Consider the following 15336-nt stretch of genomic DNA (forward strand, 5'->3'; position numbering starts at 1 on the left):
TTTTCATAAAAGACCCCACCCGCCCAAAATAGTTTTTTTCTGCTTTGCATTATGATATATCATGGTTAAAAGGAAAAAAAAAACAAACTGGACACTCACACCATCTTGTCCAAGTTATCCCTGTTTCACCACTGAAATTGCCTTTCAGGTACTTTGTTGTCCCATCTTCAGTCGTCAGGTTGATGTTTTCAGAGTCCTCCCCCTGACCGGTTATGGCACCCACCCTCATCCCTGGTTGCTAGAAGTGCTCACTAAAGAAAAGACCTCACACCCAGGGGCTCCCACTTAAGTAGATTCAGACCCATTTTCAAGAGGTGTTGAGAGAAGCCCCCTGTTGTGGAAACAAGAGCACAGCTGGAGGGGCCACGAGAAGACACAGATCAAACTCGCATGCCACCAAGAGGCCAGAGGTCCAAGAGGCCGCGTGGGCCTGGGACAGCCCTTCCCAGCCTGAGCCCAAATTTTCTGAAATGAAATCATGATTATTGCCCTGCTTCCCAGAGTCCTGTGAGGATCAAATGAGACAAGCATATGACAGTGCTTTGAAAAAAAAGATGATAATAAATTTAAGTAGCCCAGTTTTTTGCAAAGGCAACAGTGATAGCTTCCAAAAGATCTTCCTAGTTTTGTGTGGTGAGCTCAGCCAGGCCTGGTTCTCCCTAAACATCTGCTATGGAGGGAGAGGTTTCTAGAATTATAAGAGGGGGAGTTAATCAAGTGGTGCCCACTTCTTAAATAGAAGGAACTCAGTTCAACAGCATGTTTTTGTTTTCTGTACTTCCACTGAGGGACAGACTAACAAAAGAACTGGGGAGGGAAACAGAAGGGAGGAAGTGGGCTAAAAAATTCACTGTCAGGGTGCCTATAAGGCACCTGGGGAGACTAGAGTTACCTATGTAAAAAGAGTGGCACAGCAAAACAAGGCCTGTTGCATGATTAAGTATTGCACAAGTAGTAATTATGAAAACAAACTGTTGAGTCCAGAGCCAATTTTCACGTTACAACAGAAACCACTTCAAACCATGTTTTTTTTGGTTTGTTTGTTTTCCAGTTTATGGAGAGAGACCAAGAACACTCAATGTTTTCTAACCACCATTTAAAGAATTCACCACTCTTGAAATGTTCAATCATACTCAGCCCCATCTGTCCCAATTTCAGTAAATGTAGCAAATGTAAAGCATGTATACCTACGTTCGTATGTTTTATATCAGTTTTCCCCACTAAAATGTAAGCTCCATGAGGGCATGGACTTATTCTCGCTTTTCACCACATCGTGTCCATCTAATACAGTGCCTCTAGTATTTCTTGAATGAATGAATGACTCCCAGAACCCCAAGGGGATTTTGCCTTCCTCCCAAGTCCTTTCCAAATTCTTTGGCTTTTCGGTCTTGGCTTTGAGGACTGGGTCAGCCTGCCAAAGTTAACTGCCACTACTCTCTAGTAAAATACTGACATGCGAGGCTAACCCTGGAAGAGATGCCTTACATGTAGGGCACTTCTGGAACTTTCTGAAACAAGATTGGGCTGTTTCTTATGCATGGGAAGAGCCCACAGTTGCAACCCATATGTGTCATTCACTATTGCCATCTGACTCTTCCTTATCTAGAATTCCTTAGAGGAGTACTTTTCTTTCCACTCTTTTGCAGGTTGGCATTGAACATTTTAAGAACAGTTTCAAAATGACATTAAGATGCTTCTTTCTTCTTTATCTCATATCTTTAGCAAATTTAAGCCTTGTTCTTTCTACTTTTTACTTCCACTCATGTTTTACTATTTTCTGTTAATTTTTTTATTTCCTCAAGACATAGGTAACAAATATAACATTTATTTTCAGGAGAAAAGAGTTATCTCCCACACCAAGTGTGTGTGTATTAGGAAAAAAAGAACACATATCAAACTCCATTAGATCTTCTTTCTTCGGTTCTCTAGAATAGAAAATGTGGACAGCAAGAAAATGAGAATTGTCTACCTGCCCTAAGCCCACATGTTTCGTTGATTCATTGGGCCTGAGTCATCATCGCTCCTCTCTGGGCCTAAGAAAGATCATCACTTGGACACTGAAAATGCAGGCGATCCTGGAACCAGTAGGGAATTTCCATCAAGGAACTTGATGGCAAAATCCTGGCAAAGAGAAGGGCCAAAACTCCACCCCAGATATTTTTGCTCTGAGTCCGGGGCGCTTGCCAAACCACGCTGAATGAAGAAAGGTGGCCCTTGTTTTGCTGTCAAGAAGACATCCACGTTAGCCCCTACCGACAAGGTTGGGTGTTGCCCAGATGCTTGTTGGAAGCTGTGCTTTCTCCTCATTTGAGAACCTCTGTCTTATTCAGCTCCTCTGATTACGTAGCTCAGATCTGAGGATGCGATTGGGAACCATTAGCTCAGTGTTTTGAGGCTTATCAGAGCAGCCCGTGTATCTATGATAGTTCCCAGGAGTTACGGAACCTGAGCCAGCAAACTGGAGACCTCGGTACCTCGTCCTAAGCTCCCATGATTCATTCTTAGATTTGCTGGCTCACAGTCCTCCCCTTCAGCAAGATAATTCAGAGAAGTTTCCACAAACCTCAGAGTTTTCCTGTAGCCACTTGCTCACTTGGGAAGTGCCTGCTCAACCTATCTTCTGCCATCTGAGACCGGTCATCCAAAAACTATCCCTGTCCCAGGCAACCCGGATGTAGGATCACCTTTAAATAATGCAGGCTTTGTTGTTTCGCTCTTCTCCTCCCGCCAGGACAAGTGTGGCTGTCACAGCTGGCACATCCATAGATGCTGCTGCATAGTAACACATTTATTGAGTCAGAGATGTATTGACTCATTTTTAAACTGTCATGACAACCCTAGAAATCGGTACCAGTAACCCCATATTATCTGTGAGAGAACAGAGAGCCTCAGTGCTTGGTCCAGGGCTTGCAGCCAGGCCTCAGAGCGGACTCAGGAACCTGACTCCACCACCACGGGGCTGTGTGTGTCAGCATGCCATCCTTTCTTCACGGGGATGTCAAGACGTGGCGAGGAGGCCTCCCACGACTGATTCATCACTTAAAGAGGAACAGGATAACCATCCCAAAAGACTTTCGAAGCAGATGGGGGAGGGGGAAAAAAAAGTAGTGAGATTTTTAGGCCTGAGGAATTGCTTCCAGGTAACTGTTAAAGGGATTCCTTGTTATCCCTGAGGAGGCGAAACTGGTTTCCATTTCTGCAGTTCAACTATTTAGTTTGACTGTGGACATGTGAGAGAATTCATCAAGACCCAAGAGTTATGTGTGTGGGAAAGCTGAAATATTTATGTAATCCCGAGCTATAACGTGCATCAGAGACCCTGCTCTAGGGGGAGCGGATGTGGCTCAAGTGGTTGAGCGCCTGCTTCCCACATGGGAGGTCCTGGGTTCGGTTTCAGGTGCCTACGCCAAACAAAGGGAAAAACCAACCCAGGGGAGCCAGTGTGGCTCAGTGTTTGAGTACAGGCTTGCGGAGTACAGTCTCGCGGAGGACGAGTTCGGCTCTACTGCCCACCCCACCCCACCCCCCAGGCTCTGTAAATCAGAACAGCAACTACAGAAAGAGCCCCGAAAGCCCCGCAGACGCCGCCCGCGAAGCTTTCATCCGAGCCGTCTCCACGCTAGTTCTCCTCCCCGGGCCGCGACGGCGCGCGCCCCGCGCTCCTTGCCCCGCGCCCCTTGCCCCGCTCGGGCACCGGGGCGTGTGCGGAGCTGCCCGCGGGACGCGCTCCAGCCGCGCACCTGCTCCCCAGGGCACGGCGGGCGGGCAGCGCCCCGGGAACGAGGCCCCGCCCCGGCGGAGCACGCCTGCCAGTTAAAAGGTCTCGCCTTTACCCTGCCCGGGAGACAAGCAGCAGCTTGCAAAGGGGAATGTTTTCAGCACGGTGCTCGGGGAAGTCAGCCTAGACTGACAATAGCCCTGCTCTGTTGCGTGTAAAGCTGGGATGGTGTGGGCGTTCCCTAGGCAACGGGCTGAAAAATGTTCATGCGTAGAAAACCTTTCATCTCGCCTTGGCTCTCTCCGGACAGTACCAGTGGCTGAGCTCCGGAAAAGTAATGAAGGATGTGGATGGGATATGGTGAGTGCTGAGAGAACCCCTCCACCCCCCACCCCAAGTTAGAATTGTTTTCCTTTGTTGTCATTATTGTATTAGAAAAACAAACCAGCAGACCCTGATTGCTGACTCCATAAATCCATAACTGTGCTGGTAAACAATTGAGATCTATACTGCGGTAGGAGGAGGAAAAGAAAAAGGCTATTTGCCTGTTCTCTTGGTGACATCCGGGGCTGTGGTGGAAAACTCTGTTACTCCCAAGAAAGGTGCACGAAGAGCATGTCGTTTCCCATGTCGTTTTGCCCTTTAACACAGAAGCTCCTGTCACATAGACCTAGAGAGTCACAACAGTGACGGGGGCTCTGTGAGTGTGAGTGTGTGTGTGAGTGTGTTTGCACACTGTTTTTCCTGATTATTACAACATAACATCCTCTTTGCTTTACCAGACGAAATCTCAGCGGTGAGACATAATGTGTAAATTTCTTGTATGTTTGCTCTCTTCAGTTCTAGGGAAAATCCGAACTGCAGTGGGCAGTGCCCAACTTCTCATGGCCCAGAAATTCTACCAGTTCAGAGAACTGTGTGAAGAAAACCTGGTAGGTAACATTCCCCATCTCTATGATTTCCTGCTAGTACTATGAGAAGAGCACCGCATCAAGACTGGCCCAACTAACGTAAAACTGATTGAAACCAGGTCAAGGTCCATTGGAGTTTCTCACCTGGAAGAGGGAGCTTTCTGATGAATCTTATTTCTTACTCTTCTTAAAAGCAAAAACACTTATGTTACAATGAAATAATCTTAGAAGAAAAGCCCAATCAAGTTAAAACTCCATTTCCTGCATTTTTGTAAATGAAAAATTTTCAGTTTCCCCAGTTCTCACGTGGCATCTCTGATTTTATTCGCTTGCCAAAATATGGAACCTTCTGATACTTCAAAAATAGTATTACAAAAAGAAATCATTTTAGATAGTGATTTTCCTTCTAAAAGAGCAGCCAGTGACTATTCCCTAATTAGATTCAAAGGTCAAAGTTTGAGGGCATCTCCAAGTATAGATTTGACAAATGACTAAGTCCTCCTTCTTGGACTTTCTTCAAAATAAAGCAAAGCAAACATAAAAACCACTACCAACAATAAAGTTTTTAAAATTGACTGCAAAATAAATGGCAAGAGCATCCTCAAATTTGGCTTTTAGAAAAATTGCTGCTCTCTTTACTAGGGTACTTCCACAAGAATAGCTTTTGATAAATCAATTGTTGGCCAAGCTGCATAAAAAACAAAGAAAATGAAAATCAACTTGTTTATCTTGTGGAAAGTGAAAGCGTGATTATTGGCAATCTGTTGGCCTAAAATATGATTTTAGGGTTTAAACCACTTCCTCTTGATAACAGAGACAAATATAGACTGAAAGGGATTATCTAGACAAGGCTCAACCAAGAGAAATAGAAAGCCTGCAAAAGTAGGTGCTCTCCAGCCCTCTTTCCCAGGCTTTTCTTTTTGAACCTCTCTTTGAGGCTACCTGCATCCCCCCACACACCCCTGCCATCTGCAGTTTGTTTTCCCCTCACTCTGCAAAAGTTACCTTACTCTTCTTCCACTTTCTCAGAAATTCTATTCTGCATTATGAGATAAGTTAAGTAAGTGAGTTTACTGATAAGTGAGTTCAATTTAACAAATATTTTATTGAGCTTCAGCTATGTGTCAGGTACAGAATTCCTGCTAATTTGCAAACTCATCAAGGTGTCACAGATTCTTTGCTCTCCTTTAAATACCAAAAAGCTTCCATAGAACTTTATTTCTCAAACTGGCCCAGAGGTATGCACATCAGGGCAAACACAGCATATCATGTTTAAAGAATTAGACAACGAGCCAGCATGTTAAGAAATAGAATGTGAACATTGCACAGATATTAAGGATGACATTGCAGACAAAACTTTTAGAAAAATGTACAAGTTATAGGAAAACAATCTTGTTGAAGCTGGCCTTTAGAGGTTTTCAGTTACTGGGATATGGTTTCACATTATTCCTCAGCTTCTAGAAGAGCTAAGGTGACAAAATGTGAGAAGCACTGTCAGAGGTAGACGGAAGCAGAGCTGCCACCGGAGCTGGTCAGCCCAGGCACCAGCAGGGATGGTCAAGAAACGTGTGCCAGACACCAGGCAAAGAGCGTTTAGGTTTATGATCTGGTCAAATCCTCAAAACTGCCCCATGGAGTTGATAATGACATTCTTTTCACCAAACTTTTACAGATGAGGAAAATGGGCATGGAAAGGCTAAGGAAACGGCCAAACCACATTGTAAGGGGCACAGCCAAGATTCAAAGCCAAGTCCATTTGACCTCATGCTCCCTGTAAATCCCGTCCTGGGTTTGTGTACTGCTCCCCACCGTCACGGAGAGGGCCTGCTACAGCCGCCTTAGCCCAGGCAGTAGAGTGGCTGGGCAGATACACAGTGACATAAAGTGGTGCTGATCTTTTTAGTGTTAGATTGGTCCAAACACAGACCAGCCCTCCCTCCTTCCTTGAGCTCTTACTCTGGGGAGGAGGAAAATAATAGCTGCTTATTTGGAAACCGCTTACACAATATCCCAGACTAGATTCTCAGGCTTAGAATGAATGGATGAGAGTTGTCTCTATCCAACAAAATGAACCCAGAAGCCAGCCCTGCTTAGATTTCCACATCCTCCCCCAGCTCTGCCCTCCAGGATGGCCTTTTATTTGAGCTAAGGAGAGAGCTGCCGCTCGTGCTTGGGAGGTCACATGACAAACGATTCTGAGATTGGCTGAGTGCTTTCTCCCTCAGTTTCCCCATTCATCCTTTTGACAATGTAGGAGCAAAGCAATTTTTAGTGAGCGAGAATACTTGCCCATAATATGGAGTTAGGCAAATCCTTTGGGACCACTGAATTATTATTCAGTGCAGCACTGATGCACAGAAATAGTTGAACAAATATTCCTGGTGGCTTAGACGACTTCACTGAACCCCAAAATATGATCAGTTTTTAGTTACCAATAAGGTAAGGTCAAATATATTGGGAAATCAAAGAACTCCATTTAAAAGGTACTTTGTAAAAGCTATTACTGTCCATTCTGAAGCTAGATATTGAGAAACTTTTTTGTAGTTTATTAAATCAAAATACTACAGAGGAACCCTTTGGTTAATGCAGGTGTCATTAGAATAGATTTTAATATTGAACCAAGCACTTCCAAACTTCAAAATTTCCTTCTTCCAGTAAATTTCAGAACTATGAATATTTCTAGAACTATATAAATACATCTTTATTCATATTTTTTAAAAGATTTTTTAATGTGGTAATAACACACATATATATAAAACACAAAATTTCCCTCTTTAACCATTTTTAAATGTACACTTCAGCAGTATTAATTACATTCACAGTGGAGCACTACAAACACCACCACCCATTTTGATAATCCCTCACCCCAAATGGAAACTCTACCCATTAAGCAATAACTTCCCATTTCCCATCCCACCCCCCATATTAGTACTTATTTTTGTTCCAGACCAAGAATAGTAGTCCATCAAGGACCAAGAAGTTATTTCCAAACTATTAACTTTGGGGTCACGGACCTTGTACTTTCTGAAATTCTGATATTTCATTATTAGGCTTTTTTTAAAATTAGAGTTTCGTTTAAAAAGTACTGAGCTACTATATGACAGGAGGTTGCATAGTCTCTCCAGATTGCCTGAAATACCCAGAGGTGACAAACACTGAACCCAGCCAGAGACCCCTGACCTGGAAGGCTCCCACCCACCCGTCTAAACCTGAATGTCTTTAGCTACTGTTGCAGGTAGTGCTAAACGAGGAGCTGAGATCTTCAGTCTCTTATTTGTATTTTTTCTGTCTTAGATCATATAAATTAATGGTTCACACTTTCTAATCGTTGTCAGGGATAAGTGGATGGGGACAAAGTAATCCTTAAGCACTAAAGAATTTTTGCTGTTATCTAGCAAGTGGGTATTATACAATACGTGTTTATATACAGATTCATGTTATCATATTTGCTATATTAAATGTACGTGCTGCCAAAGCAAGCACATGATATTTGCTTTATTATGTCATGGTCAATTTAAAACTAGTTAAGTTCCAAATGTTTTTGTCAAAGCAGTCTTATGATAAAATGCTTATTTATTAGTAACATCTTTATTAAACACAGAAGACTGAGAACTCGATTATTTGATTACTCCTCATCATTTATTTACCCTAGTATTTCACTCAACATGAGTACTGAAACTAATCTCATCTGAGATTCCTTATCTATTCTCTGAATAATTTGGGTAGCTGGAAGCTGAATACAGTTTCTAATAATATAATGTATTTTTTTCCAAGATGGTAGTTTCATTTACGTGTGGCGTTTAAAAATGCATCTTGGGGAGTGCATCAGCACGTTCTGGGATTTTTCAAATGTCTAGGCCCTCCTCCCACACCATGTTTTGATAGATGTTGTATTACAACAGAAGAGTTTTACAGCCTTGACATTTGAGAATCACTGACTCAAAACAGACGAGTGTATGAAATTACCATTTGTAGCCTCACAGTTATCCAGTCCAAAAACCAAAAGAAACTCATCTGCCTTAGATTGTTTGAAATATTTGAAAAGGCCACTTTGGCCCTGTGCTCGTCATCACGGCTTGCCTCTAAAGCATGGATATTTTTTGTCTCTCTTGTACAGAATCCTAATGCTCGTCCAAGACCCACCTCCCAGGATTTGGCGGGGTTTTGGGACATGCTGCAGTTGTCCATAGAAAATATTAGTATGAAATTTGATGAACTTCATCAGTTAAAGGCCAATAATTGGAAACAGATGGATCCTCTTGACAAGAAGGTAGAACAATGTAGATTTTGTATGGTTCATTTAAAAACCTGCACAAACACTGGACAGTCTAAATAGGCTTCTGCACTCAGTCCTGCCGTTTACAATGTGAAATGGAGCTGATATCATATTCATTTCATTGTAATGACAATGTTTACATAGTAACCATTTGGGATATTATCTGTAATATGTTTCAGGCATATTTTTAAAGAAAAACCTGTCTTTGTGAATCGGAAAATGGGAATGTGGCGCTTTTTTTGTTAATTAAACTTTAAGTTAAACATTTTAGTCACTGGAAGAAACTGCCTCCATTTTGCTTTTTAAACTAAAATAAATGACATCTCAGTGCATGATTGCATAGAGCAAGAATTCAATTTCCTTGCACCCCTAGGATGTGTTGCTGAGAAAAAAAATAGGAAGCCCTGAAAAATAACTGACTTTGATAATCATTTCATAAATATAGTAATAAAGAAATCACTGTTGTTCAAGTATAAAAAAAATACACCATAAAGTTTCACAGTAATTATAAATGGTGGGATTTTTCTTTTCAAAAGGGTTTCACTTTGGGTTGATTTGCTTGGGGAATATTGCTCACTGGGTTCCTCAACAGTTTAGAAATAAAGACTAAAATCCTTTTTCTTTAATTAATGAATTGTACTTTTTACATCTGACTATGTGACTTCAGCAGGCTCACGCTGGTTTCTAATGGCCATCTACCTCGGTGGCCTGTCGTTTGGGACTTTTTCTGCCCTTTGCTTTCCTATGGCCTGAGGTCAAAGAATTCCATGCAACTCAACTTCTAGAAGTTCGGGATGGCTATGCCCTTGAAACATGGGTGACGCTACCTTTTACAGATCTTCTCATCTATCAGAAAGCTAACAGCAATTCGATCCATTCTGCTGCTACCCATCATAATCTCAGGGTCCTTGGGGTCAGTGGGTTCCTTGGAGAAACCTGGTGCCAAGGGTCAATCTCTAAGGGACAGGAAAGGGATACAGTTATCACTGTCCCCCATCTACAGTGCCATCGCTATCAATCTGGGGGTGTTAGTCCGAAGCATGAAAGCACCATTAATGGTTGAGGGGTGGGTGTCCCCCATCTAGTGTTTAATCTGCATGTAAAACTCTCTGCTAACCAAGCTTTTAAATTGGCCTTATTTTAGGAAAGCACTGCCGATGTATACACACACTGGTAATTTAGTTTCCGAGCTGTTCATCGAATGTCTCATGTTGAGTTTTAAAAATTATTGCTGAAAAAAAAAAGGTACAAGGAAAGGAAAATATGATTAAAATGTTTCCAATATCCACTGGGTCCCCCAACAAAGAAGTTAAAATGCCCAAAAGAGGTGATGCTAAGAATTGATACCTGAAAACCTCTTGGCATTTGCGTAGTAAAGCGTTAATTAACTGGATTCCTAAATTTTTAGACAGTTTCGTCTGTGATCAGAGCTTTTCAGCAGCCCATGAATAAGGAGGGGGAAAAAATGAACAAACACAATCAAAGTTGGTGGACTGGCATTAGCACTCTGTGCTCCCCTTTTCTCTCCTTTAGGCCACATGGAATCCACCCTAAATGGCCAGTCAAGGAAATGCAGTCAAACCAGTATTCTAAGTCTAACTAGGTATTCACACTCTCAAGCAAAAAGGTACTGCACTGGTGAGCCTAAGCGTTAAGACGTAAACGATGCCCTTTGGAGAATCATATAATTCATATTTCGAGATATTTTCACATTTAGAGTTGTGAGCAATTGAGACTATTTTTATTTTAAATGAAAACATCAAATTTATATGGACCCTTTGGTAGCCTGAAAGTTCAACATCCTTTGCCTAACAAGATTTTCTGGTTTAGATCCCTTCTTTCCCGCTTGCATATATTTTTTTCCTGCCAAAGTGATGAACGGCGTGGTTTATTGTGGGTTTTTTTTTTTTCCTTTTTCTTCCAGTGGCATTTAAAATATCTAACCATTTTATAGTTTGTTGCCACTAAGGGGATGACCCCCTTCCGTACTGGGTTAAGTTTTCATGGGACATGAAATTACCCTGTGATTGGAATCGTCTTTGCCCCGAGGCCCCTAAGGACTGAGCCGGCCACCCACTCAGCAGGAGGCTTTAAGGGCCTGGGTCTTGGAACTGACCCTCATCCTGAGTAGGGAGTATCCGTGTCCCCTCTCTCCCCTGCCCCATGTACCGTATATTGCTTGCGTGTGTTTGTGTGTGATGTGCAAAAGGGTGTAACTCACTGTGGCATCAACAAACCTCAAGAACACAGTCCTTTACTCTGATCTCTTCCTGCTCATTTGGTCATTGAGGTTCGGGGGGGAAGGGAAGACGGGGTGGGCCTGGGGAGAGGGCGTGGATGGTTTGAAACTCCAAAGCCAGCTGGCACCCGCTGACTTGCCTCCGTAGAGGGGAGGCAGAGCTCTGAGACCCTGCTGCTCTCCTGTCCCGTCTCTGGCACCAGAAAGAGTGAAATCTCCAGAGTGGCAGCCTTTCAGCAGGGGGCCTTTTTAAATCCCCACATCCTTTCCTTGGCGAGAACTAGTCCTGCAATCCAAGCCTTACCCCTTGCCTTAAGCTTACCGGTATTTTTTTTTTTTTTTGTCTCTGCATCCTTTGAATACCCAAGCCAGAATAATGAAGAGAAAAAAATATGCAGTGTGCAGATAAGAACTAACCACCCTTAGGTAAAAGATGTGTGTTCTAACTCCTGACCTATCCCAGTTTTTCCCAAGCTTTGTCCTGAGAAGCTGTGTAATGTCCTGACCCTTCTGCTTTGATCAGGAGAGAAGGGTCCCTCCTCCAGTGCCAAAGAAGCCGGCGAAGGGCCCCGCGCCGCTGATCCGGGAGCGCTCGCTGGAGAGCTCGCAGCGCCAGGAGGCCCGCAAGCGCCTGATGGCCGCCAAGCGCGCCGCGTCCGTCCGCCAGAACTCGGCCACCGAGAGCGCCGAGAGCATCGAGATCTACATCCCCGAGGCGCAGACCCGGCTCTGAGCGCCCGCGCGCTCCCCGCGCCTCCCCGTCGCGTCGCCGCGCAGAGTGTGTCCTCCGGCCCCCTCCCGCCCGCCCTTTCTGCCCGCCCCTCTCCTCCATCAGCCGTTCAGGAGCCTGGTGACACCCCCTCCCCACTGTCGTGGTGTCGTTGTCAGCCTCGCAGGAGCCGTCCTCCAGTACCCCCTGCTTTCCAGACCAGTTGGCCCACGTTCTCCACCGCGCTTTGACGCCTAGCACTGACGCTGTCGCCCTGCCTCGCCCAGAGAGGCGACCCTTTCTGTTCTTGGCAAAACCCAACGCACCTGTATAGACGCGGCACCTTAAGGTCATTCTCCATCCTCGGTTCTCTAAAGTTAGTCCGTTCCTAGAGCTCAGCAATATAAAACCATAGGGTATTTCAGAAATCCAGTATTACAGGGTGATCCTTTGGGACGCTACCGTCTTCCACGTGAAAGAAACTAGGGCTCAGATTCCCTTTTTCCCCCATAAATGGTCATTATTTTTCAAAGCAGATGGAGCACTTTATTTGCCACCTGAGAAATCACACCCTCTCGCTGGAGATAATGAGTGCAAACAGGGAGTGGATTAGGCGGACCCTGGACCAGGGACCTGGGTGCGCTGCGTGCAGGAGAGAAGTCAGATCAGCAGGTGCGGGAGGGGCTGCGCACACTGCCTCGCTGTTATCTCATCAGTCACTGCTTCAAATGTTTCAATCAGCAGACGATTGTAAATTCGATCTTTCAGGGAAATTAATCTATTCTGAAAGGCAATAAAAGGAAGAAAGGCAAGGCAAGGAAAAGGAAGCACTGATGGTGTCAGATAATACATAGGGTTTTTCGTTTTGTTTTGTTTTGTTTTTGTCCTACTCTTAAGAAAATTTAGACCTGGAATGTTTTATCAACTTTTATTGTACTATGTATAATTATCTTGTGGTGGCGATGGCTTTTAAGGGGGAAAGGGTTGGTTCTGTTAAGTTGTTAGAATCCAACCTGATTACACATAGGTAGGTACACATCTGCGGAAGAAGTGGTGTAAATGGCAGTAGACTGTCTTCAGAGAAAAGTTTGGGTTTTCCTATCATCCCTTTAAATGCGACACATTGTTTTAACCCAGTAGTTCATATTTCAGACACATTTTCTCCTCCAGTCTCCTTTTACAACTGACTACACAGGATCCTATCCTACCCCAGCATCAGGGTTTTGTCCTAGGTCAAACTGGTAAAATAAATTTTCTTCCCCAGTAGACATGCTGCATCATTCCAAAGAGCTGTCACTGTCATCCTGAGGTTCCAGGTAGTAAGAAAAGGAATTTGACCTGCAGGGTTCAACAACCTTGAGGAGGAGGGGGTAGGGAAGGTCATGATTCATAAACACTGACAGAAATCCAGGCTGTTGGCAGAGAACGTTGGTTTTCTTTTTTAATCATGATTGGGGTAGTATGCACTTCCCGTCTAGCTGAAATTCTCTTTAGATGTCCTTAAGTCGGAGCAGTTTAAACATTTAGAATGTGGCAATCTTAAAGTATCACTGGCACTTTATGTCCAGCTCATACCCTAAAGCATGAGAAATTGCCATCGAAAAACGAAAGACTTCAAAACATATATTAGATATGTTTGCACCAGAGAAGACTTTTTAAAAAATACACTCTCATAGCCGGGTGCTAATTTAATTTATGAAATTCAGAAAGGTGATTGGGCTTTGGCCACAAATATTTTCGTGAACATATTCTAAAACCACTAGAGAATTTGCTACCTCTCAGAGCCATCGATGCTTTGAGCTATCTTTATACACAGGGCACAAATGTTTACTGTTGTGGTTTACAAGAAAAGGGCTACTAACTTATTTAAACACCAACCAACCAACTTTTAACTTGGGTGACCAAAGCCCTTCGAGTGCTTTGTAAAAACTGGAGCATACAGAGATTTTGAGCTTCAAGTATTTGCTATTTAAAAGAATACACCTTTCTTTTACTTTGTAGCAGCAATGAAAGGTCACACACAGTTTGGATGGAGGAATGACATCTGCCACCTTGGGTAGCCTGTGATCACATTCAATGCCGAAAATGGCTTGGGTCTCATAGATTAGCATGAACAAAGCAGCATTCATTTGAAGGTCCATGTTGCTTCCCAGCTACAGCTCAGTGCCCTGAGGTAGAGTTAAGGTTTGGATTAAGAAATAAATTCATGATGCAATTCAAGATCATCCAACAATATTTTCTTTGGAAACTGATTTAGCCTGGGATATTTCAAAGAGAGACAAGAGAATGCCTATTTATCTTGTCTATGTGATTGGTATTTGTATATTCATATGATATTTTTGGTAAGAATTTTAAATCTTTTACCTGAATGCCTACCTGTTCATATTGTGGACAAGGCCTCGTGACCTTTGCCTTCCTTAAAAACCCAATTTAAATTGTACGAACACTTTATAAAAAAGCTAATTATTATTGTTAAAAACCTGGCCCCATGCAATGCTGCTTGTTAACCACTTGACCCCTTAAACTAACACTCATGAGCATATCCTTTGTTACCTGGTTCTTTTTGATGTAATTTGTAGTAATGTTTTTTAGTTCATGATGGAAAATGTATGTACCCTGAAAAATTACTTATTTTGTTTAACTTTGGTATAAAGTCGTTGGGCATTTTCTTGGGGAAAGGGGGGTTACAAAAGAAAAGTTTGCCTCCCACATCAAAAACGTTCAAAGAAATTAAGTATTTATTATATTTTTTGCAGATGTTTCCATACAATTCACATAACCTTTTGTAAAGAGAGATGAAGAAATGGATTAAAGATTTTTAATATTTGAAATGGTAAATAAAACTAATTTATTTGTAATATATTTCTGTTATTTATAGATGTTTCTGTAATGTTTTACTGTGCATTACCCACTTTATTTTAAGCCTTATCCTTGTGAATTTACCATTTCTTTTTTAAAACATGTCTAGATGCATATTTTAAATAACTGGAATGTAAATCACTAGCATAGCTGAATTCCCAAGTGTAATTTTTAAAAATTATCTTGGTTTGGAAAAAAAAAAAAAGATTCATTTGAAAGCCTTCAGATGGAAGGGTGGGGAACATTTTTATGGCTTTATGAATTGGAATTTCATAGGCTTATTTACCTAGATTGTGTGTGGACAAAACAACAACAACTGTAAATAGATCAATGTTTCCCATAATGTAAAAAGAAGAAATTAATAAAATAATTAATGCACTGCTTTCCAGTCTGCATGTTTTTACTACTGAGTTCCGCTTCTTCCAAAATATAAATAATTGTCTTTTGGAGGTAGTAATGAAGCAATTCAGCAGCATGTCATTCTAACTTCCATTGGAACAACATGTTGAGCAGGGAGCTAGATCTTGCATCCTACTTAAAGGATTTAACTACAAAAGAACTAGAAAGTCCTTTTGCTGTCATGATCACCACATATGAAAGTATCAGTTCAGGAGCTGCAAGAAC

General features: G+C 42.6%; 1 protein-coding gene across 32 annotated transcripts in view; it reads left to right on the forward strand.

The window, feature by feature from the left end:
* DLGAP1 (DLG associated protein 1) overlaps positions 1–15095 on the forward strand; it is a 1067602-nt gene extending 1052507 nt beyond the window's left edge. For 25 of the 32 annotated variants that reach the window (XM_058277444.2, XM_058277451.1, XM_058277464.1 and 22 more), the window contains 3 exons: positions 4559–4650; positions 8747–8899; positions 11668–15095. In XM_058277444.2, the coding sequence (XP_058133427.1) occupies positions 4559–4650; positions 8747–8899; positions 11668–11877 (455 nt within the window). In that variant the 3' untranslated portion in view covers positions 11878–15095. Of the gene's footprint in view, positions 1–4558; positions 4651–8746; positions 8900–11512; positions 11606–11667 lie in introns of those variants that run through there. The other 7 variants (XM_058277472.2, XM_058277474.2, XM_058277471.2 and 4 more) reach the window with 1 other exon arrangement.
* Positions 15096–15336: the final 241 nt, after the last annotated feature.

Source organism: Dasypus novemcinctus, chromosome 16 (assembly GCF_030445035.2).
Source record: "Dasypus novemcinctus isolate mDasNov1 chromosome 16, mDasNov1.1.hap2, whole genome shotgun sequence".
In the NCBI taxonomy this organism is placed as follows: domain Eukaryota; kingdom Metazoa; phylum Chordata; class Mammalia; order Cingulata; family Dasypodidae; genus Dasypus; species Dasypus novemcinctus.